The sequence below is a fragment of the Apodemus sylvaticus genome, chromosome 20, assembly GCF_947179515.1.
Source record: "Apodemus sylvaticus chromosome 20, mApoSyl1.1, whole genome shotgun sequence".
Classification (NCBI taxonomy): Eukaryota; Metazoa; Chordata; class Mammalia; order Rodentia; family Muridae; genus Apodemus; species Apodemus sylvaticus.
In genome coordinates this window covers 2,636,271-2,663,811 of record NC_067491.1, presented here as the reverse complement: position 1 = coordinate 2,663,811, position 27,541 = coordinate 2,636,271, and the positions used below count along the sequence as shown (strand labels likewise).

At 38.6% G+C, this 27,541-nt stretch overlaps 1 protein-coding gene across 1 annotated transcript in view; it reads right to left on the bottom strand.

Moving 5' to 3' along the window:
• Nucleotides 1-27,541, bottom strand: part of LOC127671280 (zinc finger protein basonuclin-2-like) — a 221,189-nt gene that overhangs the window by 157,814 nt on the left and 35,834 nt on the right. Inside the window, exon 2 of the mRNA XM_052166009.1 lies at nucleotides 8,944-9,069. Within this exon, the coding sequence (XP_052021969.1) occupies nucleotides 8,944-9,069 (126 nt within the window). The remainder of the gene's footprint in view (nucleotides 1-8,943; nucleotides 9,070-27,541) is intronic.

Sequence of the window (27,541 nt, the reverse complement as noted above, 5' to 3'; positions counted from 1 at the left end):
CAACTGCACTGTTCCACTGTCAGGCACCAAATGACACTGTACTAACCCCCCTCCAGATACACAGATAGACACACACACTGGTGCATACTCCACGGACTGCCACGATCACCACCCACAAGGCCAGGGAAAGCCAGGGCTCCTCCCTGGGAATTTTCGCCAACAATGCTTTCTGCTGTAACATGTTATATCCAGCACCAGTCCTTTCTTTAACACTTGCAAAACTATGACACTTAAATATTTTTAATTAAACTGGAAGCAAGTAAAGATTCATCTGGAGGAGAACATAAAGTTTGCTTAGTGGCTTTTTAAATATTAGCTGCCACAAGTCACACCGTAATGCTGGGGCTATTTATAACCACATATAAACTCATAGGGAAAATAATATACAGAGATTTGACCTTATATTATAAAGGGTGAACAAGCAAAGCTACCAGTTAAACATGGAAGATGTACACTAAACATATGCAAAAATAAATATATATCACTTAATACCCAGCACCTCAAGCCATTAATTACCAAATGGAAGGTTAAGTAAAGAGACACTGAAGGAAGAGAAGAAAAATGAATACCTTTTCTTAAAGCTCGCATGCAGAATAAAAACCTTTGTTAAAGTTCTCAGGTAAGACATCTACATCAACCTTTTAAATCATAAAAAAAAGGGCAAAAGATGAAGAAAAAAGAAACCTGTCCTATTTCAGGCAAAAAGTAAAGCATATAAAAATGCCATTTTTCATTTAGGACCTCTATGGAAAATTCTATAATGTTTCCCTGCCTGATGAAATATAACCCTGATAGCAGGTCATATTTTTAATTAAACCAGTTTTAAAACAAAACAACCATTTGTTAGATAGTATTTATCTCCCTTATTTATGGAAAAAGCAGAACTGAACAAAATCCACTGTACATAAACTCTGTAACTTCAAAATGGAAAGCTAAATTCATGCCATCTCATAAAAGTAGTCAGCAGGAAAAAGCCATCCTTCCTAAACTTAAAATGTAAGGAACATTAATCTTCAGCCACTTACAAATACTGAGGACAAATGTAGCACTCTGTTCGCTCCTTCTTAACGAAAGAATAACAATAAACCTTCCTCTCAGAAACAACAAAAGAAACAGAAAAGCGTTTCAATGGCAGCCTGTGTCATTAGTGGACAATGAGAAAAGATGAGCAACCGTGCGCTATGTTGACACAAATGTGCCTTCCCTTCTAGAACTGACATCTCCTGAAAGCTTTTCTGTTAAACTTCCCTCTAGTTCACCACCATTAAGCACAAAAAAGTCTCAAAAGAAGCAAATTCAATATCTGAAAGGAGACAAACAAGAACCCAAAGAATTGTTGCCTTAAAATATATTAAGTCTACCTGTGGTCAATAAAAATATTCTTTCGAGGGGGAGGGCGGGAAAAGCCCCTATGTTTCAGTTGTCAACGGTGACTCTACCTTTACTATTACCCACTTAACTCCCTCTAAAATTTGCTAGCCTCTTGATTTCTGAAGTGGCACTCAGTGCCTCAGTCAAGCTGCCTGCTCAGCTCCTGACCTTCCCACTAATGGCTGTTATTTATGGGAGGCTTAAGGACCCTGTCAACAGCAAGCTTCCTCCTCGTTCCCCTCAAGCACTGTTGTATCCTCTGCCTGCATGTTCTCTCTGGCCTCTTCTGCTTCCTCTCCCTCTCTCCTAGTCCTTCCCCCTCCTTCCCCACTCTCCCTCACTCCCTCTTCCTATTTTTCCAGCCCCACCCCTTTTTCTCAGTTCTGAGATCCTCTTCTTTCCCAGGTATTTCCCCTAACCCCCACACATGCGGGCATGAACGAACGAACACACACACACACACACACACACACACACACACACACACACACACCATACCACACCACACCACACCACAAGACAAAAATCAATTTTCATGCAGCAGCAAGCACCTGCAGTAATAGACTCTTTTATTAAAACTGTTATTCTACAAGACTTGAAATTCCCCAGGGATCGGGCCATGTCATAGCCGATATAATTAACTAGAGGCTCAGCAACGGATCAATTACCAGACAAGCAAGTGATAGTGAAATCAATGAAAGATCATCAGCCACATTATCAGTGTTGCAACTCATTAGGGCAAAACTGAGAAATGTGCTCAACTGGAGCCCAAGCAAGGTGGCATTACAAAACAAAGGGCTAATTTGGAGACCCTGCTGTGAACAATCTGTAACTGAATTAGCCCTTTCCCCCTCTAAACTGCACAGCTCCATAACTAAATGTGACAGACTGAGAGAAGCAGTTTATTAAGACACCAACCCCAAGTTTATTTAGTTCATAAACTCTCTCCTAGAAAATCAATACAGTCTGTACAGGGTTATCAGGTTGACTAGCTAATACATCCAAATCTGCTATGCCCAGCCACAGTCCTCTGACAAAATGCTACCCAGAGTATGCAAACCGGTCTCTCTCAGACTGCAAGGTCTAACCAAACAAGTCTGCAGCAAAACTATTACCTAAATATTCCTGCCGTAGCCACGCCTTAAAAACATCAGGATAAGGCTGGAGAGATGGCTCAGCAGTTAAGAGCACTTAGTGTTCTTTCAAAGGTCCAGAGTTCAAATCCCAGCAACCACATGGTGGCTCACAACCATCCTTAATGAGATCTGATGCCCTCCTCTGGGGAGTCTGAAGACAGATACAGTGTACTTACATATAATAAATAAATAAATCTTTAAAAAAAAAAACATCAGGATACCTCGTAAGATTCACAAGAAAAATCACAACAATTACACAGTACTGTACCTCCTAGATGGATTTTGTCAAACAAAATTTTAGTTAATTCCTAAAATCAGTTAAAAAAAAAAGTAAAAGCTTCATTATAACAACAGACACCAGTCCAAAGAGTTAGCTATATATAAACATGCTAAAGTACAAACCTTGAATGTTTATGTTTTTTTATTATGTTTAAAACCATTTTTTAATAAATTTTAGAACATAAAATTCTGACTCCTATAGAAAGTCCCAAAATATGTTATGTGAACTTGCCATCCATTTCCATAGGGAAATGTAGAACCTTGATGCTTTTCTAGCCAGTAAGAGACTTGAATTGTTTTTTAGAGACTCAGGTCCATGACTAACAACAAAACCAAGGCACCAAGACATCTCCTGAGGCTTTCCATTGGCTCAACATTCTGTAGATTACAGAATAACCCTCTGAAATCATTTGTATCCAAGTTATTTACAACTAGGCCATGGGGATAAACATCGTTTTCACAATTATTGCTTTCTTCCTGATTCAAAGTCATGTACTTCAGATTAGGGGATCACAAATCTGAAAGGTCACGTGACGCTCCTCACAGTCCCTGAGAGTGAGAGTTAGGCTGTGTACACTGAGAGGTCCACCAAGGAGCTCTCAAGGTCCTGAAGAAACTGTAGAACTAGGAGTAACTAACTCTTGTTCATAACACACAGCAGTAACACACACACACACACACACATACACACATACAACTCTGAAATACTTTTACAACAGTAACATAAGACCAGGAGAGTGGACAAGGTAAGCAGCTCTGGAAATAACTAATGATGTTTTAACACTTACAATGTTTTTACTTATTTATTTATTTATTTTAAAAAAAAACCTGTACTATTAACATGCCATCAGTATACTCAACTGGCTTCAAATTATAAATCCTAAATGTTAATTTTAAAAAATAGTTTAAATTCAATTTACAGATGCTACAATTACACATTTGTTTTTATCTGGTATTTATCAAACATTTCACCAGTCATGCTTCTAATAATATTTTTTAAAGTTAAGCATATATACTAACCCTGCACTAACTGCACACTTTGGATAGTAATTAAAAGTTGTAATTACAGGAAATTCATACTTTTAAAAACCTTTTTGCACATAACTACACACTGTGCATGTACCCTCAATGAGATCCAATTAGTTACAAAGAATTTGCATTTCAGTTAGTGTAGGATAACAAGACTACAGAGAGGTGCAGTGCAATCCCACCAACAGAGGAAGGCAGTGTGTTCTTTCCTGTTCGCTCTGTAAGCAGTAATTCCCACAAGTGATTGCTTAGAATGTTACTATCTTTTTAATATTTTGTAGTGAGGTGAATTTGGGTCTTTTCTTTTATTTTCTCAAAAATTACACAGTGATGGAAAAGTTAGTCACAGTTACTGACTACTGACAGGCCAAAGAATGCTCTTTTGCATATACTTTTGGAATAAACTAGTTTATTTATTGTGTTGCTTTTTGTTTGTTTGTTTGTTTGTTTGTTTATGGGAATATAACCCATCATTTCTTTATATATATTACAATTATTTTTTTTTAAAGACAGAGTATCATCATGTAGCCCTGGCTGGCCTGGAACTCACTTTATTGACCAGGTTGATTTCGAGAGATCTGCCTGCCTCTGCCTCTCCAGTGCTAGGATTAAGGGTGTGCTCCACCATACCCAACTTTACTTTTCTTCACTGGATTTAATTTCTTCAAAACACAGGGCTTTCTTAAGGTCATTCTGTGACTGGGAACATAGAAGCTATATAAAGGTCGTGGTTCTGTGCTAAGAAACTCAGGCCCTGCACTAAGAAAGCACTTGAAGGCTTTCTTTCTTTCTCTCTCTCTCTCCCTCCCTCCCTCTCTCTCTCTCTCTCTCTCTTTCTTTTTTTTTCAGTTTTTTTCCTCCCTAGCTAGGGCTACAACGTAAATCCTGAACAAATATAAAATAAATGTATGGCTTGTGCACACAGTTTAAGAAGCATCCGCAGGACTACTGACAGCTTACAGAACCATACCTGTGACTCCCTGGGCTCAGTTCTCCCGCTGTTAGCAGACTCTGTAATCTGTAATGACAGTGTACTGGCCTTTGCTCTTCCTTCAGTCACAATTTACTTCCAAAGCTTGGTTAAGTACAGACCTGGGTTAAAGATCAGTGGTTTTTCATGTGACACGTGCTGGTATTTATCTAATGGCTTGTCAAGACAAAACTGTCCCTGTTCTTGCCAAAATAATAAAAATGATGCTTCACATCGCATGACAATCAGCACTTCCTCGTGGTGGGACAGCTCAAGCTTTCTGTAACTCATCTATTTTATAGAAAAAATATTGCTAACTGGCTATCCACTCTCAGTGTACAGAATCAGGTTGCCATCCTCAAATCTCTTTCCTTCTCAGAACTCTAAGGCAACCTGTAAACTAGTCACTAATGACATGCGACCTTAACATATAAAGGAATGCTGAAGCTCAGGTTCCTAATGCATTAAGGCACATAACTTAATATATGCAAATTATGCAGGAGCAGCAGGCTGGTCTCAGTCACAGAGGTGGGGCAGGCAACTGAGGAAATGTCATTTTTCTTGAGAACGAAGTGTAGGACTTGCTTTGCAACATCTGTTGGTCTGTGTGGAATGCTAACAGATGTGTTAAGTGGGAAAAAAAGGAGAAAGAACTAATGAAGGAAAACTCCTCTGAACAGATATTTCCCTCACTTCCATACTCCTAAGGAAGAAGGTTGACAGCCACCCTTTCCCCTAGGGAAGCCTGCCACCCTTTCCCCTTGTGAAGCCTGACACCCCTATTTTATTGTGCCATTTCTTTTCAGACACAAAGTTAAGGAGGAACAAATTTGGTTCAATATAAAGAATAGGAAAAAGTAAAGCTAATAATAATTTCAATTTTAAATTTTAAATAATAATTTCAATTTTAAATTTTAATTTCCACTTTTTTGTTTGCTTTATAATTGTATAGTTATCTATGTTTATACAATTTGATGAGAGGACAGTAAAATATTTGTTTCCCTTAACACATATAAACCCAAACATAATGAGTACACAAGCACATCTATGTGTACTCTGTGGAAAAAAGAAGAAATGACATTTAAAAGTACTTCTTAAGATCAAGAGCTGCTTGGTTGATAATGTTGTTCATTTGAAATGTAAATAAGTAAAATAACCAAAAAAGATCATAAAAATAAAAAATGATAAATAAAAGATCAAGATCTGAATTATCTTTTCGGTTTTGTTTGGTTGTTACAGGTGTTTTTGTTTGTGCTTTGTATCGTTTTGTTTTTGAGACAGGGTTTTTTCCACATAGCTCTGACTGTCCTGGAACTTACTATGTAGCTCAGCCTGGCCTCAACTCGAACTCACAGAGATCTGCCTGCCTCTATGAATTATCTTCCTTAATGTAAAGATACTCATTGTTACAATTAAGATTCACCTAATATTTACACCTAAATCTTTGCTTGCCAACTGATTTCCAATTTCTTTCTTTCCATTTCGATCTCTGTAAGAGATGGACAACTGTGTCTCGATTGCCAATGTTCCCAAACAGTAACATCTGGTAATCATGGGTCCTCATGTTTAAATTTTAAGGAACCAGGAAAATTTTTCTTATTTAGCAATTGTTTTTCTTGTTTCAGTTTATTCGGTGACTGAGCTGTAAGTAGCAGACTGACATGTATGTAGCAGTCTTTAATTCAGGTTAAAAGGATGATGCATGGCAGGGGGTACATGGGGGTACATGGTGGTTCAGATTTTAATCCCAGCCCTTGGGAGGCAGAGGCAGGCAGACCTCTGTGAATCCCAGGCCACTTTGATCTCTATAGTGAGTTTCAAAGCAGATAGGAGTGAGATCCTATCCTCAAAAAGATATATGATTCATGCACGCCAACAACTAAATGTAACCAAGTGTCATATGTAAACGATCTAAACTACACAGTCTATTACTCTTTCTATTAAAATCTTTATGGTAAGAATTTAGGTTTAGAGTCCATGAATTAGCTAATTTAAAATTAGCTTAAAGGGTCTTTATGAAAAGGAGAAGAAAAATCTAAATTCATGTTATCATCTTTGATTGGCATCTCAATCCTTCTCCTCCAAGAGTCTGTGTTAGAATTCACTTGTTCCTTCATATTTATAATATTCATATATAACTATATATAAATGCCAGATGGCTTTGACAACCTAGTTGGACATTTCAACATATACTAGCTTCAGCCAAAACAGCCCAAAGATTCTGAGGAATAAGACCATTGTTCAATTTTTAAGTAAGAGTACCCATGCCTTCATTTATAGTCAGCTTTCTGCCAAACCATTATAGACATACTAAATACTCAGATGTGAACTCACAGGAACACCAATCACATCAGTGCACGAGACATATATAACAGCTGCTATGCACTGAGAGAAGAAAATGGTGACCAATACTGACAGAGAAAACCTTATGCAGTAAAAATATCTTTATGTGACCAGAAAAGGAACACAAGCCCCTTAAACAAGGTTCAAACTACTTCAGAGAGTGACATTAACATTCCCCTTAGGAAAATATTACCTAAACGCTTTACTGAAAAGGAGAAAATGCTCCAATTGACACTTGTCTAACTTGCCTGAGATGCTGTGTCTGACACCCTAGTCAGGGCTGAGCGCTGGAATGCACTTCCAGGAAATGTTAAAAGGCTATAATCCATGGATGCAAAAGATCAGAAAATGGACAGATGTGGTTAGGTACAGTAGATCAGGTAGCTTACAAAATGCTAAGGAAATGAGAATCCCTTGGAATCAAGATTCACATTTCAGAAAAGCATCTTCAGTCAGTACAAATCTTATGCCTACAAAAGATCAAACATTTTCCTATTTTGTTTTGATCTAAAAAGTAAAAAAGTGACTTTAATTTTTTTGTGTGTACAAGCAGTGACAAAAGCTGTCTTACTATCACAAGCTTCAGTTGATGTCCTGTGAGAAAAATCTTCTGAAAGAATCAGTGGTATCTTTCCTTAAATGACTATGAGGATAAAAATAAAAAGCAAAAGCAAAAGACAAAAATCCAACAGGCTGGGGCATGGAAGTGCACTGGGGAATTACTTTCATATGACCACGAAAGTTGTGGGATTGTAAAGATAATATTAATGCTTTTATTTACTTCCTTCTAAAAACTGTAGCCTGAGATGCTGGCAGCTCTAGTAAAAATGTCACAGTAATAGTTTAAATTACTGTCAAGAAGGAAGATTGAGATTCACTTCTGCACAAGAAAACCCTGTTACAAGGCTCAATACACACAAACACACACAAACACACACATACATACATACATACAAACACATATACAAGTACTCACAAACACACACATATACATACATAAATACACACAAACGCACACATACATGCACAAACACATGCACACATACTAACAAACACATATACAAGAACATACACACATATACATACATGCATACATACACAAACATACACAAGCCCTTACAAACTACTTAGACACAAAAACATGCTTACACACAAAATCATGCATATGCCCACACAAACATACATTTAAGTGAAAAACATTGATGCAAAGAAAATTTGTATGATTTCTGGATTGTTTTTCAAATTAAAAAAACTTAAATAGGAGAGTGGGGGCCTTTGGTGTAGGACCTCGGCTGGACGCAAGCAGGCAGGAAGCTTTTCACACACAACTGCACTGTCTGTCCATCAGCTGATGTCCTGGTTATGATCATCTTAGGGAAACTCATTAGTCTGCACGTGTATGTGTGTGTCTGTGTGTGTGTGTGTCTCTGTGTGTGTTACATATGTGTTACATTTCAATTCTCAAAGATTACTACCCTAACACATCCATTTTAAAAACAGTGACAATTAGAATAAATCTTCCCTAGAACTATGTGTAAAAAATGAAAAAGGGAAAAAGGGGATGAAATAAAAGAAGACACTTTATCACAATCAAAATCATGCGAATTATTGCCACAAAATTCTATTTCATGCAGTATCTTCAGAGGTTAAAAACTGTTGAGAAGCAAGTAAACACATTCATTTCCTAGCGTGCACATGAGTGTGAAAGACAGTAAGAGGGTGGAACAAAGAATAATTATGTGGGAACAAACCTCAATAGGACAGTCAGAGAATGTGAGCATATTTAAGTGACTTAAATAAGAAAGAACAACATACCTCAAGTTGAGATGGATCAACTCCACAGCATGGGACTTTAAAATGTGCTTGCCAGTCCTGGTCACCAAGCCTGCCTTCCGATTTGTAACTGAGGCAATTTGGAGGCGGGGAGGGCAAAAAATGTGCCTGTTGAGAGATTAGAAGAGGAAATTTTATATAGTCTGCAGGCAGTATTTTACAGAAATCCTGGTTGCATCAAGATACTTTATCTTAAAAACTACAGATATAATATACTCCTCTGACCACTCAAACACTTGTAAAAAGAGTTAATTACTAAGGTGTATAGCAACCAACAGTTAAATATATGAACCATAAGAAAACAACAATGAGGAATAACAGAATAGCTCACTGAGGGGTGACAGGACAGGGGAGCCACTCAGGGCTTCTTGAGTGCAAGCCTGTGTGCTAAGAAGCCAAACCAGCATTGCACTTAAGATTCTTTCTTTAAGGAGGAACTGGACAGTCATGTGGGTATCTAACACCGGGGCTGCCAAACACAAGTTCTACCACTGAGCCACACTCCAGTCAATATCCCAACTTACTCCATTTTCTTCTACTAATCATCAAGAAAATCATTATAAAACTTTTTACTCACTGTTGAAGAACTATTTATCAAGCTTCACATACCAAGTACAGGAAGTTGTGGGGACACCAAAATAAGACATGATCCCTGCTCACAGGTTTATAATCTACTACAGAATAAAAGCCATGCGCGAAAACGACCTAACATAAATAGAGATAGTGTTAAGGCAAGCACAGTAGATCCTTATGATTTAGGGAAGGATGCCTTCCCACTGATATGTGAAAGAAGTATCTAAGCAAAGGCTGCCTTTGTTCTAGGCCCTGAGAGACCACCAATATTCCTCTAGAGAAGTGATCTAGTTTCACTAGGGCGCAGGGAGGATGATGGATAAAGCAGTAATAAATGGGAAGATGCGTGGGTAATGGAACTATGGGTAAGAGTCCCACAGTCCACTCAGTTGCTATTCTGTTATCCACAAAGTCATCAACCAACTCTACAAAAAGACAACCTCAACACAGGGCAAATATTAATATTTTTAAAGAAAGTACATCTATGACAACACATTAAAACATAACTAAAAGGAAGCTAAGAGATCAATCAGGGAACTATTATAATAAACAGGTAAAATAAGCAGATAAGACTGATGAAAAAAAAAGCAAAACACAAAAGACACCGTGGGAATGAAATTAAAGCCCTAGGAATGACAGACAGGACATGTGTAAGGACATGGGACAGATAGCTCACTGGTTAAGAGCACGCTGCTCTTGTGGAGAGCCCAAGTTAGTTTTCATGTTGGGTGGCTCACATCTGCCTGTAATCTTGTTAATTCCAACTCCAGGGGATCCAATGTCCTCTTCCAGCCTCTGTAGGCACTTGAATGTATGTGCACACACAAGCCCCCCTCCCAAGATGCAGACACATACACACGATTAAACATGTGGATCACAAGAGCCAGTGTGACACTAGGGATCTGGCTGGCAGCACCTTCTAGAGAAAGGAGAATACAGTTTAGCTCAGTCTGAGGAGCAAAGGAATGTGTGATTTGGGGCAGGAACAGTAAAATAACCTTGGGGCTTGAAAAGCTAGCAGGGTTTAAAGAAGTGTCCCTAGGAACAGACAGCTTGTTTTCCACTATAGGAGGTTTAAAAAGAAAAATCTAGAGTGAGCGAAGCGTACCAAGACAGTTAAGAGGATATTGAAGATCTAAGCCAGAGGGAAAATGATATAAAGGGTCCTAGGAGAGAATGTGGTAAGAACACAAATGAAAAGGTTCTCTGAAGAGAGGAAAAAAATCCCTCAGACACAAAGGAATGATATAGAAATTTTTCCCTGGTAAGAAATTCAGGCATTAAGGCCAGGCAGTGATGAATACCCCTTTAACCCCAGCACTCAGGAGGCAGAGGCAAGTAGATCTCTGAATTTGAAGCTAGCCTGGTCTACAGAGTGAGTTCTAGACAGCCATGGCTACCCAGAGAAACCCTGTCTCAACCCAACAAAAACAAAGAAATTCAGGAATTGGTGTGTGTGTGTGTGTGTGTGTGTGTGTGTGTGTGTGTAAATAGGACCTACTCAGTCTACTCAGTTGCTTGCATATACATGCTTTGAGGACCAGACACTTGGCATTGAATAACCAATGAGAGGGCATCTTCCATAGGGAAGACAACCTCTCTCAGCATCCCTTAGTTGCCTGTAGTTCTTATCTGAGGTTGGGGTCCCACGGGATTTCCCTCTTCCACTTCCCCCCCCCCCATTGTCCTTGTTCAGGCCCTGCCATATTGTAACAATTAAAGAAGATGAGGCCAGAAACTTGAGAAGGAGCAAGGGTGGGCCATGGAAGTTGTTAGAGGAAGGAAAGGGAATGGAGAGAAATGATGTAATTATATTTTACTTAAAACAATAATAAATACACTTAATGTTTTTAAAAAGAAACACAGATATTACAACTCCAGTTAAGAGCACAAACTAGAGAACAACTGGAGAAGAGAAAAGGAACAGTCTACTTAAAAAGGCACAATGAAGGTCAGAATCCATGAGTGGTGATCAGAAGACAGGTCAACTGCAGAGAGGGCTGCCCCTGAAAGTACTTAGGAAGTCTCCTCCCAGTCAAGACAATGTTGGCTTTAAGACAATGCATTGGGCTTAGTAGTTAAGAACATGTACAATTTTTTTTTTTTTTTGCATGGGATCCAAGTTTAGTTCCCAGTACCTACATGAGATGGCTCACACCTGCTGTAACTATAGCTCCAGGGGATTTGATAATCAGGTGCATACATACATACATATGTATGTACATAGGTGCATTCGTTTTCTCTCTCTCTCTCTCTAAGATTTATTTATCTTTTAAAATTTAAAGAATTTTTTAAAGGCAGTGTAGTTAGGAGTTGGAAATACTGACACTGAAATCTGAAATACTGAAAACCAATAAAGGGTTCTGAATGCAGAGAGTAATGCCTTGCTCCAGAACATATAGCCCAGGAAAGAAACAGAACTTTGGGAACTATAGTGATCACATACATTCCCACACTGATGAGTTCATGTAAAAGAATTAAAATGCCAAGAATACATTTTAGACCAAATTATTTGATCTTTATTTATTCATAAACCCAATTCTAAATATATACAGAGCATTTTTTTTTTTAAAAAAAATGGCTGCAAGTTTACTCCTGGCTAAAGAAATTCCCCAAAACAAATAAAAACTGGAAATATTTTGAACTATATCACATATATGATTTGAATTAAGGAGAGAGGAGATGTCTAAGAATATTGCTTCATTAGCAGACATGAGACAAAGCTGAGGAGGTAAGCCCCCCATCCCTTACTGCTGACTCCTACCTCCAGGCCCATGTGATCCAAAGTCACATCAACTCTCTACCCAATTAGTGAGGATTGCATTAGGAGAACTCAGCACTTTTAGTCCAGAATCCCTCTAGAGACCAGGGAAAAGATGAGTTCCATCACATGGCCAGTATCAACAGCCACTGAACAAACACCTCAGGGACATGGACAAAGACATTTATCTGCTGTGCTGGCAGCCACTACAACCAGCCTTCCTAACAGAGTCCTTTCTGTAAGGACCGCTGTCTAAGTGACCTGTCATATAGCTTTATAAAGTAGCATTAATACTGTGGGCCAAAATGAGATTGATCTTTGAGCTTCGTGGTCTCCTGTTGTCAACAGTGCATTATAAAACCAATACTAAATACTTTATAAACAAGTCTCCCTACAGTGTATTAGAGAAACAGTGCATATTTCATGCTCCATAGTTAGGTAGCCACATATCCATCAAGCTAATAAATTATTTATTAGATACCCTGAAGTGCAATAAGAGTCAATAAACTAACTTCTGAATACTTGTATGCAACTATTTCAATGGAAATTGTAACCTGGATGAGAAAACATTCTCACTAACAATGGCAGATGGAAGACCCTCTCTCAAGTATACCATTAGAAGGGAGCACATACGTTGAGAGAGAGAGAGAGAGAGAGAGAGAGAGAGAGAGAGAGAGAAGAAATTCCTGTCTAGAAGATAATTTTTGTTACTGAACTTTAAGCGATACCCAACACCATACACATTTCTTCTGTTTGTATATACAGGCCTCTGATTCCCCCATCCTCAGGGAAATAATAATTGGTAGAAACATGTCTATCATACCTCAACTCAGATGACAGCTCCTACTAATGCTTTGCAGTTGTGATTTCAAAGAAACTATGCAATGCCTTGAGAGTGTGTACAACAAGGTCTGTGATATACACGCAGTAAGGAATGCAGAAGTTATTAACCAAAGATTTAAAGGAACTTTAATTTATTTTTTCATTTCTTTTTTTCTCCCCTTATATTTTTGGTTAAAGCTGCCAAGCCCTTAGATACATGTGATGCAGTCCCCAATGCCCAGTCCAACATCACTAGACTAGAATTAATCAGTGGTTAATTCTACCATTTCTGAAAGAGGACCTTCTGTTCTGGAATGTATTCCAGCCCTTCAAAGAAAAAATTCCTTCAGCTGGGAGTTATTTCTCAAACTATCAGAGGCGTGGACCTCTGTGTAGTATTGCGGTGCCATGGTTTCACATGCTGGCCACATTAATAGTGAAGAGCAAGCATCTGTAACCCACAGCTGTGTGTGCTCCAGCCCCAAAGAACCCGCAGGGCCGGTGCCAATGCAAACCACTCTTCCCGTCCCACATCAGAACCACACTGGTTTTCTTCAGGAGCCAGAGACTCGAGATACAGTTCTGAAAATGGGTTTTTTGGTACTTTCCACTCACGTGATGGGTATGGACTGTCAAGAAGAATACTGTCAGGGTCACTGGCTCTTTCCTTCTTCCCCACCCCACATCAAGTGGATAAGCTAGAAAGGGGAAAGTGAGGGGGGAGTGCAGTGGAGGACAGGCTCAATGAATAGCAAATACATGTATAAAATGTGCGTATATGCACAATGAATATATACAGTGAAAATATTTTTTTTCAGAGAAGGAAAAACAAAAGTTATAGTGTTGAAGTATCCTAAAAAGCCCCTGGGAAACAACCTAAACAGATAAACATACAGGGTTTTTTCCCCCACAGTATTTTTATTTTTCTTCCTAATATCTTATAGTTTTATTCCTATAGGCAAGAGTTGTGAAGGTTGAAACACATTTTATGAGGGTTAGGTGAAAAAAGCAGAAATAAAGGAGGAGCATGAGAGGGATGATTTCACATTACTTTCTCAAAAGACACATCCCTGAGTCCTAGGCATCATGAAAGCGGATAGCAAAGCACAGACTGAGACTAACTTCTTTGTATTATTTTCGCTACTACAACCACTACTGCTAAGATGACTCTTCATATTAATGACTTTGGTATGTAGACAAACTATAAAAGATGCAGTCTCTGACCTCAAGTACTTATAGATGTCTGTGGGGATTTACCACTCCTGCTAGATTTACTTTCTTCTTCATACTCTAGCCCAGAGGAAGTGATCATCACTCAAGACTTGGAGCCTTTCCATGAGTGGGGTTTATAGATGGCAAGGAGAAGGGGTATTTGCCCTTGGACACAGATGGTACTAGATCCAAAGCTCAGTGAGTCTGGTTTGCTTGCAGCAAAGAGAAAGACTAAAATTTCTTTTTAAAAAATGACAATGATCTAACTGAGCTTTATTAAAAAATCATAAAGTATAAAAGTACACAGTACTCAGTATTTTATCCTATCATGCACATGTATGCACTGAACTGGTATCATACAGCTATCTCCATATGACTCCGCAGCTTCTGCCATACAGCAGCCCATGTGCCATTTATTCACATTGCATGCCCAGCAGTCAACTGTGTATGTGGTTAGAAGTCCAGCAAGGAGACTTTTTTTAAACATAGGATTGACCATCTGTAGAAGCTTTTACTTACTGACCAAATCACTTAACCCAAATTTTCTACCTCCAAATGGTAGTAGTAGAAGTAATTCATAGAATCATTGTGAAAACCAAATACTTTGGTTAGTACAAAAGGTTTACCTAGTTTCTAGACATAGATACTCAACAAATATGAATCTCTCGCTCTCTTTCTCTCTCTCTCTCTCTCTCTCTTTCTCTCTCTCTCTCTCTCTCACACACACACACACACACACATATGCACAGTGTGTGTGTGTGTGTGTGTGTGTGTGTGTGTGTATAGATTTCAAACTAGATGGCTTTGGGCATTTTTGTTTGGCCTGTGTTTTAATTAATGGCCAACATATAAAGTTCACATATAAAGGGTGAGTTAGACAGAGACAAAAGGTAAGTGTTGGGAAACTAAAGGTATAGCATAAATATTCCTTTTCAACAACTCTTAACTGGGGTGGAACAGAAGCTACTGTCTTTTTAGCAGGCACCCCTCCCCCACCAGTCTCTTCAACCATCACCTGTTTTCCTCATTTTGTTGTTTGCCTGGCTACTTGAGCCTTTCAAGTACTACATATGGAGAGTTCATTCCCACACACAAAGGAAAATGGTATTTAAACAAGGCTGGCCTTGAACTCACTGAGATCCACCTTTCTCTGCCTCCTGAGTGCTGGGATTAAAGGTGTGCACCACCATGCACAGCTCCACATGTTTTCCATTGCATTTTCTTTCAATCAATGGAAATCTTTTCTCTGAAAAATGAAGATGTGAATTCTGAACATGGGGGAAGAGCAGTGCAGAGCCTGGGTGTCTTAGCCTTTGTAATTTGAGGCATCCCGCAGGGAGGTTGGGGGTGACTAATTTAATATGATTGCTTTACAACCAAGGAAACTGAGGCTGAACACAAAATGAGTTGGTAACAGAACCAGGACCATTTTCTAGGCTTGGGTCTACCATATTGCTTTGACAGCAGAGTTTAAAGCAGTGGCCATATATTGAAAACTCATGGTATACCAGAGTTTCTCCTACTGACCTGACAAAACCAAATATTAAACTTTCAAGAAACTTCCCAGGCAAATTGTATTTAAACTGAGAACTTAAAATAGGTAAGATTGGAAGTCATCAACAGTTGGACAGATTCTAGCTCTTTGCATATAGCCCCATGAGCCAGACAATGAACTTTTCCAAGCACAAGCCCTGGTAGATACTCTGACTCGTGGCTAACTCCAGCACTGGGCATTCTATATACGGTACATAGAAAAAACAGTGTTTCCATGCCCTGCTTTCCAGAGATTGCAAAGCCAAGCCATATCCTAAGAGTTAAGGAAGAAAGCAAATATGTCCATTGGCTAAGATCACTCACTCTATAAGGCATAGTGACAAGTTACATAAAGATGGAATTGGTCAAAAATCCAGCAACTAGAATTCTTACCTTAATCATTATAAATAGACATTTATTGCATTCAGTGTTCACCTGATGTATGCCAGATACTGTGAAAAGGATCAAAATTCCCCTACATACATTCCATTTTTCTTTTCATAAGCCTTATTATAAAAATGCAAATAAATAAAAACACTACATACCAGACCCAAAGCCTATGTAAGGTAATGAACTTATGTTCTGTTAGAACTGCAACTCAAAGTAGAATCTAGGATTTTTCATATTAAATTTTACTCTTTAAGTATTGAATATATTTTATGTATTCATCTAATAAAAAAAAAGCCCAAACTCTATGACAACATTTCAATCAGAAAAAACTACTCTGTTCCCTTAACTCATCAATGACCTGAAATCAACGACCACATCATTCCCTTGTGCTTAGCTTTTCTTCATGTTACAGGGTATCCACAAGTACATTTGTCAACATCTACACATACGTTAGTGACTTGATTCTGCATGAGAGAAAAGATGTGATTCATTTGTTTTTGAGGTCATGTGACCTTGCTTAATAACGTAGATTCTAAGTCCTATATATATTCTAATTTCTCTATTATATAAATGTATATAATCTATATCAGTGTGTGTGTGTGTGTGTGTGTATGTGTGTGTGTGTGTGTGTGTCTGTATGTGTGTATTAGAGTAGATTAGTATCCATCCACTTGACCTGAGCGAGCAGGAACAGGGGTCCTTAATGACAAGGTGTTGAGTGAAAGACCAGGGATAAGAAATAAAGAAGATGAGAACAACGATGACAAAGGCTATAGTTAGGACCAGGAGCTCTTCTATAAGCCTATGATGCAGTCCTAGCAAGTTTACTAAGAAGTACAGTATTTGAGATACTATTTGTAGCCAAAGTCTGATCATGTTGACAGAGAGAACAAGAGATACCTCATATGTATGTGTGTGTGTGTGTGTGTATGTGTATGATTCCCATTTGTATCAAATACATTTCATTTTGTTTTTCATAAGCCCCATGAGGTAGGTACTAATGAGGTAGGTACTAATATCAATGTGTCTCCCTTATCAATGAGGAAACTAGCAGGATGAAATCACTTGGCCAAATCTTGTTGAGGTGAAAATTTAAGACTGAGTGGGTCTACTTTCAAAGCATATACTCACCTCAACTGGCTGTGTTGTTTCATTTTTACCATTTCCTTGAAAATTGTTAAATACTATCTTGATTCCTTAAGAAGTAAAAGTATTTGTCAATTGTTTTTCAATCTGAACACCACTTAACATGAATCTCTTTAGGGCTTGGGGAAATTATTTCCCAGAAGAGTTTAAACCAAAAGAAATCTGGGAATACACTATTTTTAAAATTTCAATAATCTACCAAGTTTATCCTTTTTGTAGTCAGCTTATCATTTTATGTACAATAATTACATATTGTACAACTAACATGTACATTTTCGTGCTTTTAGAATTTGTTTTAATTTATTATGATATTTCTATGGAATATTATGTAGCTGTTAAAAAGAAAGAGAAAAATGTCTATAAACATAGTGCCAACGCTCTGCTGTATTTAATTTGCGAAATTATTTTGAGGTAGAAAAAAATTGGGCCACAAATACAAATACTGATACTTAAAATTTTCTGTAAACAAGTTTTTGAATTATCCTACATGATCTTTTTAAAATCATCTCCAAGCAAATTTCTTGGATCTCCAAGAAAGTTATCCTACATGATCTTTTTAAAATCATCTCCAAGCAAATTTCTTGGATCTCCAAGAAAATCACAAAAGGTGCAGAAAATCCTCACTGTCTGTGGCATTACTGTCTAAAGTATAAAATAAAAAGACAGTACAAAGGAGAGAAGAGCCCAATACTGTGGCCTGGACACACAGATGACCAAACAGATTTACAGGGTTTATAGGTCCAAATAAGCTAAGCAACTTCGTTTCTTCTCTGGAGGAGGCTGGAAACAGTGCCCATGTCTTCAGAGTTATACCATTTTAAACAAAGTCCCCTCACTTCCTGACTTCCGGGTTAGTCAGGCAGGCATGTACAAACCCTAAGTGGAAAGAGAAGGTGTAAATACTTGCTCTCTTAAAGTCCCCAAATCAGTGCAAGTGTTGCTAGCTGCAGTATGAATGCAGCAGAAATAATTTGGTCCTGAGAGGACTTGTGACAGCACTCTAAACAGGAAGGCATCATGAGGAAGTACACAGGAGCACTGCACCTTGGACAGACAGATGCAATGAATTAATAAGAGGTGAGATTATATAGGTCAACTGCACAGGCCTTGAGACTGGAGAACCATGCTCTTCAACCAGTCAATGCAAGCTTTGTGGTTTTCTAGGAACAATGGGCAGTGAATATAAGAAGAGAGAGAGAGAGAGATCGAAACAGTAAGTATTCGGTTGGCAGGGGTTGGGGTAAGGGTTGTATGTCCACATTCCCACAGAATACAAGGTACAAGAACAAAAGAGCTTGCTGTTTTTCTGTATGCTACAAGTATATAAACACTTGGAAATACAGTATATTTAAACAGAAAAGGGAAAGCCCATGACATGGTAGCACCTGAGGCCCCTCCACCTGCAATTAGATGAAATAAATTAGCAATTTACAAGTACTTCCATTTTAAAAAGATCATGTAGGATAACTCAAAAACTTGTTTACAGAAAATTTTAAGTATCAGTATTTGTATTTGTGGCCCAATTTTTTTCTACCTCAAAATAATTTCGCAAATTAAATATAGCAGAGCGTTGGCACTATGTTTATAGACATTTTCTACCTTATAATCCCAACTGGAAGCTCACCCCAAAACAACAGCACCTATGGCTTTGCTATAAACTACAGAGACACTACGCCCAGTGTTTACATCTCTATAGGGGATCACCTGTCCATGCTCTTTAGGAAGGAGCCTCTTTCCAGAACTCACAGTAAACTACTAAACCAGGAGGCCAGTGTATATGCTCTCTCGCACAAGCACTTAAATCTTTGTGATTTTCCACACTCAAGAGCCTTCCTCTCAGGCCCCAAACTCAGTGTGTGTGAATCAGACCTTTGTAACTGTTCTCATATAACCGTTCCCTGCCCATTTCAGAGTTTTGCTAACAAACAATTAAACCTCCTACTCATCGGGGCTTAAAAGCAAATTCAAGTGTTTAACTTCTATAGCCTTACCACATTTGGCAAACTGCCCAGTATTCAAAGGTATTTAAGAAATTTGGATGAAGGAATGAACACTAGATGAGGAGAGGGGCTAAGCCCAGGGTGTGCTTCTCCAGGCTGCTCCCTCAACAGCACTGGAAGCCTTTGCGGACTGAGCACCTTGCCTTGTTTTGTTTGTTCCCTCAGCTCCTCAGCCTGTCAGAGCATTCATCATTAGCCAGTAAAGACTCACTTGTAAGATGAGGCGTCTTCATTACTGAATTTTGTCATTTCTTTTAAAGTTTCTAGTTAGAATCATATTTTAAAGGTTTTCAGATCAAAACAAAAGGAAAATAAAATAAAGAACTGACAAAGTCCAAGCTAAGGCCAGATTCATGAAGACGTGCTTCTAAATGTCCTTTCCTAAATATTTAACCAACTGTAGGTAAACTGCCTAGGGTACCATGAACACTTGATGCTGGCTGAGACAATGTAAAAGAAAGTCCTCCATCTTCCTCCATGATCTCTTCAACATGACATTCTAAATGCTTTTAAGGAAAGCAAGTGCTACCTCTAAGAAACCACAAATTAAAACCTTCAAGAAGAGCCTCTCTTCTGGCTGGGGATATATCTCAGAAGAAAGTGCTTGCTCAGAATATATACATACAAACATACATACATACATACATACATACCCTCTCTATATGCCCAAAGAAATGCAGCCTCTGTTCCCTCTCATAACACTTCTTTATCCCTTATACTATGGATTCATCAATTACTCTTAGTCACAACTCATAAAAAGATGTAAATGTTTTTCTGGTATATAAGCTCCTTCATGGTATATTTTCCTAAGCAAATTGTTTTGTACATATTTTCAATTATTATTAAAAATGTTTGCCAGTGTGGGTGGATATGGATTGTACCTCAAACATGCATGATCAGCCCTCTACCACTAAGCTGTCTAACATTATTCTCCTTTTAATATGACAGTGTAAAGATTCTACTTAACATACAGAATTCCCATCTGAAGGCAAAAATCAACTGCCATGCAATGTTTTTAAGAACACTTTTAAAAATTATGCCTTAAAAAAGAAATGAATACGACAAGGACATATGCTCCACTATGTTCATAGCAGTCTTATTTATTATAGCCAGAAGCTGGAAAGAACCCAGATGTCCTTCAACAGGAGAATGGATACAGAAAATGTGGTATATTTACACAATGGAATACTACTCAGCTATTAAAAACAATGACTTCATGAAATTCTTAGGCAAATGGATGAAACTAGAAAATATCATCTTGAGTGAGGTAACCCAATTACAAAAGAACACACTTGGTATGTACTCACTGATATGTGGATATTAACCCAAAAGCTTGGAACACCCAGGAAACAATTCACAGACCACATGAAGCTCAAGAAGAAGGAAGACCAAAGTGTGGGTTCTTTGATCCTTTTTAGAAGGGGGAACAAAATACTCAGAAAATACTGAGAAAAGGTATGGAGCAAAGACTGAAGGAAAGGTCATCCAGAAACTGCCCCACCTGGGGATTCATCCCATATACAGTCACTATTGTGGATGCCAAGAAGTATATGCTGACAGGAGCCTGATATAGTTTTCTCCTGAGAGGCTCTGTCAGAGCCTGAGAAATAGAGGCGGATGCTTGCAGGCAACCATTGGACTGAGCACTGGGTCCCCAATGGAGGAGCTAGAGAAAGGACTGAAGCAGTTGAAGAGGTTTGCAACTCCATAGAAAGAACAATAATATCAACCAACCAGAGCTCCCAGGGTCTAAACCACCAACCAAGGAGTACACATGGAGGGACCCAAGGCTCCAGTCACATATGTAGCAGAGGATGGCCTTTGTGAGGCATCAATGGAAGAAGAGGCCTTGGTTCTATGAAGGCTCGATGCCCCAGTGTAGGGGAATTTGAGGGCAGGGAGGCAGAAGTGTGTGTGTGTGTGTGTGTGTGTGTGTGGCATACACTCAAACAATCAGGAGCGGGTGAGATTTTCTGGATTTTCTAGCTGGGGGGAGGGAATTGGGAAGATTGAAATGTAAATAAATAAAATATCCAATAAAAATTATATGAAAACAAACAAACAAAAAAAGAAACGAATTTAGAAGTCATTGTTCCCCTGCTACCTGTAGTCTAAATGAAGCTGTGTGACAAAGGGTTACCTTCAGGTGGGAAGCTGTTTGGGATGCCTTTGTTTCTTTCTTGAATTCATTCTGATTTACTAGTGCCCAGCATGATAAAGAAATATACACCAGTAGAAAAAATGTTGAGTCTGGAATACTTTTAATGTTTTCACTTCCCTCTTGAACCAAAACCTCCATCTTTAAGTATAATTAATTGGTGACTGAAACTTTAAGGAACATTAAGAGAGTCATTACCATATCAAAACATTTGAACAATGCCATCAATGTGTTTTCGGGCCAGCCAATTAATCAAAAGAGGTTTCGTGAGGTTGTACATAAAACTTAGTGTTTTAATCTTAGAACTAAAATTCTCATGCACTCTTGGAAATCAAGTATTTAGATTGTATTTAGATTCCGATTCTGTGCTGACAACAACAAAAGACATGGTGTTAAGTAAACACAGCCTTAAAAAGAAAAAAATAAAACACAACTTGGCGTTTGTATATAACAAAGTAACAGAAAAAGTGTGAGTTGCCCAATGAACCAAAACACAATGCAGCCTTCATGGCTACAGCCAGTGAGCTCTGAGCAAAGGAAGGGGATTCCACAACCTCCTAAATATGCTCTCAGTTAGATCCTGGATGAGCACTTTAGTAGTGATTAAAACTTATGATACTGCAGAGAGCCTTATGTCAAGATGTTTCCACGTTCCTTAATGTCGTGTGAACATCCCAGGTCAAATACAACATGACACTAATAGTCTGAAAGTAAAGAGGACAAACCAGAAACTATTTTAACAGACTTAACAGGGTCCTCTTTGCAGTGGTTGTGGGAAAGACATGGCAGAGGCTGAAAATTAACAACGGTTGTTAAAGTTACCACTTCAAAAAGATTTTAAAGTATATTTTTTTAAATCCTGAAATGCATGTCCTGGTAAATTTCTATATAAATTTGATTTACAAATTCCACCGAAAATGTGACAGAGCTGGCAGAATAAATAACTGCAATAAATCATTATTAAATAACTGTAAATCTTTGTAATGACATAACGCCTAACTTAAAAAAAAAAAGGAGGCAGCAATGAACCTTTAGTAGAAGAAAAGTACTCTTCACACAGGAAAGCAAATTACAAAACTTACCATGCCCATATCACAATATGATTCAATGACTAAACAGGGAAATACAATTCACATAAATTGTACTGAAGCCTACAGCAGAGCTGAGCTTACTATCCTATCAAAACAGTGTATGGCAAGGGGTAAGGGGTAACATGCTCCGGCGGCTCCCACTGATGATCACACGCACAGCAGCTAAGTCTTACAGGTACAGCTGCATCCAATATTTTGTTAGACAATAAAAACATATTCCAGGTATCAATCAACAAGCGCAGTTTGTCCTTTCTCCTGAAGTTTCATAAATATTCTGTAGCAATAATTTATCAGCCTGCCACACTCTCTTCCCTCCATACGCAGCTCCACCCTACTTCAAAATAAACTTTTTCAAAAGACGTAGAGTTACATTCTTTTTGATGCAGAGCAGATGGGTAGCTACAGTAGTAACACATTACTTTAGATACCGCTTCAGGTAAATCACTCCAAACATCTCTGCATTATTGAGCTCTCTGAAGCTTTTCTTTGTCAATGTTCAGAGGCTTGGTACCCTGTGGCAACCAACAGGGTTCATGGCTCTAGCCAGCAAGATGAACTCCAGCAGATGACAGGCCTCAGAGTTCCTGCTCTCAACCTATGATTGCGGTCTCTGCCTCTCAGGAAGGGTAAATTATTAACCAACACTTTCATGGGAGAACTGTCTAAGACAAACCCATTATAACTGTGAGCCCACCAAATATTTCACACCATCAGTTGGTAAAGTCTCTGTCCAGGTCACCATTGCTTTCTCTTGATTGTATTTATACTTCAGTTCCCCAACACTAGTCTTCATAAAATGGAAAGGGATTCCTGAAGGCTACCTCTTCCTACTTTTCTATTTGTCAGACCTGGTCAGCAAAAGCATTTCTTCATAGGAAGCCAACCCCCTGCTTCTTTGAATCCTTTTAGATTTACCAGAACAGGAGGCTGATTTAAGCAGGTGGCTCCAAGACAAAAGATACACAAACTGATCTATGTAATACAGTAGATGGCAGACAGTCCTAATTTTAAACTAGATCAAAAACATTTTGCAAATGAGAATTTTTCCCACCTATATGTCCTTTTTCAATTTGTTGCAGCAACTAAGATAGTCATGAAGTGAGTCTACTCTAGACACACACCTGGAGCTCCAACTCGGTATTTCTTCCCAATAAAACACTTCCCTCTTCACCATCACTTCCGAGCCACACAAAACCATTCTCTGTGCATCCCCCACTCTCCAGGGAGAGAAAAGCATCTGTGCTATGGTTTCAAATCCAACACATTCCAGATCAAATAAATAAGCCAGTAAACGGATACCTAACTGTGCCGGGGGGATAAACATCTACAAGTTATGTGTGGAAACAAATGAAAATATTTCCAAATAAGCAAAAGTTCAAAGGAGGGCAGCAAGACAGAAGGAACAAGAGGATTCCAGGTCTCAAGGGAGGCGCAGGAGCAGGAGAACAGTCAGCACACCCAAGAGACTCAGAGAAGGTACAACTCTGTGAGTAGCATAGGCCAAGGGGAGGAACCCCTAAGCACACACACTACTGCGGAAGGCACAGATCTGGATTACAAGTGTTGGCAACCTAAATGTTCTACCACAGTGTTCAGGAAAAGCAATAAAAGATAAAAATAATAGCTACTGCTAGGACTATGCCTCCTGGATCAACCACTTAAGAATGATTTACTTGTGTTAAATGTATGATTACACAGCAGAAGAAATGACCCCCTTTCTCCTCTCACTTTCTGTGTCCCTACATACCAGCCTATCCAGCTACCAACATCCAGTTGAGGGCCACAAAGCCCTATCATCAGCCTACATAGGAATGGCCCCCAAAGACTCTGTGTTTAAATGATTGGGCCATAGGGAGTTATTGGCACTATTATGGAGTGTGGCTTTGTTCAGAGTAGGTGTGGCCTTGTTGAAGGAAGTGTGTTACTGAGTAGTAGGCTTTGAGGTCTCCTGTGCTCTAGCTATGTCGGGCATGACACACAGTCTCCTGCTGCCTGCCTTGGGATCAAAATGTAGACCTCTCAGCTCCTTCTCCAGCACCATTCCTGCCTGGCCTGCAATCTGCTGTGTTAGCCACCATGACCATAATGGACTAAACCTCTGAAACTGTAAGCCAGCCTCAATTAAATATTTTCTGTTAGAAAAGTTGTCATGGCATCTCTTCATAGCATTAAAACCCTAATGAGACAATCGATTTCTACACAACAGATGAATTTTCTACTGTAAATCCATCTCCAAGGCTCTGTGCAACAGAAACTTCAAACCTGACTTCTCAACTCTGCCCACCTTAGCAAGTGATGTCATCCACCACTCTGAACTCGGAAATGACTTTTTCCTTTTATACACACCACTCTCTCCTTCCTCAATTTTGTAAAACAAGTGTTTCCTTGGAGACATAGTGTATCTGAGTCTTTTCTCTAACTTTTGGAACAGAGGTAAATCTCTCTAAGGATTGAACCCAGTCTCTAGATTTACAGTATAATGATAACACCAGTATAGAGATGGTAAGATTTGTTACTTAGCAAATCAACTCAACATATGTATAAATGATTGTCTTGGATCCAAATATCCTCATGGAGATTTAAGAGAGACTATCCCAAAGGGGAAACACTTTATCAATTTTAATTTTATTATTTTCACCTACTTTTCCCTAACTTTTCAGCGGTTTTGAGCTACCTTACAAGTGCATACCTTTCAATACCTACTCAGTAATGTGTGTCCTTTCTTGATGAGAATGTGTTTGTTGTTTTTGTAGCTGGCAGAATGATTGCATTTCCCAGAAGCCTTGTTGTTCTTCTAATACTTTTCTTATGCAATCAATCTCTAGAGCCTTCCAGTATCTCTACCTTCACTTACTCTCTAGTCCACTAGCTACATCCCAACAAGCATGCACTTTCACAGTTAAAATAACCCCCTGCCTCAGCTTTGTGGATTTGCATTTTCTCCTTTTGAACTGATTTTTGAATTAAAGCTGAGTATCCCAAGTCCTCTAAAAGGAACATGATTTTCAACCTCTGCCAACCTTCCCAGTTTTGATCACCTGACTCCTCTCCCAGTGACCAGTTTTTCTACCAGTCATCTCACATAGATCTCATAGAATATCTATGAAGGTGTTCTGAATTCATTCCATTCGAGTACCAAAATGAGCTGTTATCAGTCTCAATGTAAGCAAGTCTTATAAATTATCACCTATTTAGTGTTATACCAAAATAGCTTATATCTTTATAATATTTAAATTTTGATATTTGATAAATATTTAACAAATTAAAAACACAGTTAAACCCTGTCCTCTTTCTTGTTCTTTTCCTAGGTTCTTTGTTGTATTTGTCACTAAATACAACAGTGGTAAAGCTCTTTGGACCTATATCCCCAGTATTAGCAGAAAGAGACTAAATAAATACTTCTGAGTTTATCCTTCAATAGCTGGGCAGAACAGGGACAGAAACTGCTTAAAGCTCATTTTATCTTTATGTACTTACCTATTAGATATTTATTCTAATCTTAGATCTCCTGCCGTAGTAGAGTATCTTGAATCCTGTCATTTTGCAGGCTTCCTGCATTAGGTTTGATTACTAAACAGGAAGCCATTTTCATAAAGATTCCAATGCCTTACCACCCCTGCTTTCTGAAGAGCACTATGTGAAAACAGATAAACTCAGGCCCTGCAGTTTGAGTCCAGTAAGTCCTTATAAAATTTCTTGATAATTGTTGAGCATGACATAATTAGAAATGCCCTCATGTGTCAAAAGGGTGGAGATGGTGCTTCTGTATGACAAAACCAGTTATGTTTGGGTATGTCTTCAAACTCATTTGTCAAAACTACATTCGTGGACAATATCAATGCAACTGTCAATGAAATCCTGCTCTTCTTAGCAACCATCACATGTTGGTTATATATTTGACACCATGACACTATTAAAATGATTTTTTCTTTGTCTTGATACTAGGGATAAACATGGACCTCAAATATGCTAGGCAAGTACGTTATCACTGAGATACATCCCTGGCCCAGCAACCTCTGATTAAAAGATAAAACCTATCTATGAAGATGTTCTTAATTCATTCAGTTCATTGGAGTACCAAAATGGGCTGTTACCAGTCCTCATGTAAGGAAGTCTTATAAATTACCACACATTTTTTTACTATACCAAATAGCTTTTATTCCTTTATCGTATTTAAACTTAATAAATATTTAACAAATTTAAAACACAGTAAGGTACATACATGGTCACCATAACAAGTTAACAAAATTCCAATGTCTTTAAACAAGAGAAACTTACATTCTGTTGGGCAGGTCTCACTGAGCCAATCTCAAAGTGTAGCATCTTCAAGAGGTGCTAATAGACAATCTGCTTCCCAGTCCTTTCCAGGTTCAATAGGCTGTCTGGATTACTTGGCTTGTGCCCCCTTGTTCTATCTTCACAGGCAGGATGCTATATCTGACCATTCTTCCTTCCAGTATTATAGCTTTCTCCCTCACCATAGCTAGAAAAACTTCATAACTCTTAACTACCCATGCAATTAAATTAGGTCTACATAGATTACCCCGGAGTACCTCCCTTATCTCATAGTCCTTAACCTTAATCACATCTCTAACATCCCTAAGGTTAAGATTTGCAGGCTCTTTTATTGTCAATGTATGTGGTGTGCATGTCTATATGAAAGTGTTCGTGTGTGTCTGTTGGTATGAAAGGTTGATGTTGGATGCTTGGTCACCTATTTCTGCAGGGTCTCTCAACTGAACCCAGAGCTCACTGGTTCACTTAGTCTAGATTATGAGCTTATTCTAGGCATCACTTGTCTCTGCTTCCCAAGCACCGAAATGACATGTGGACTGTTATCAAGTAGTCCTGACATTTATCTAGGTACAGGGGATCTACACTCATGACCTCATGC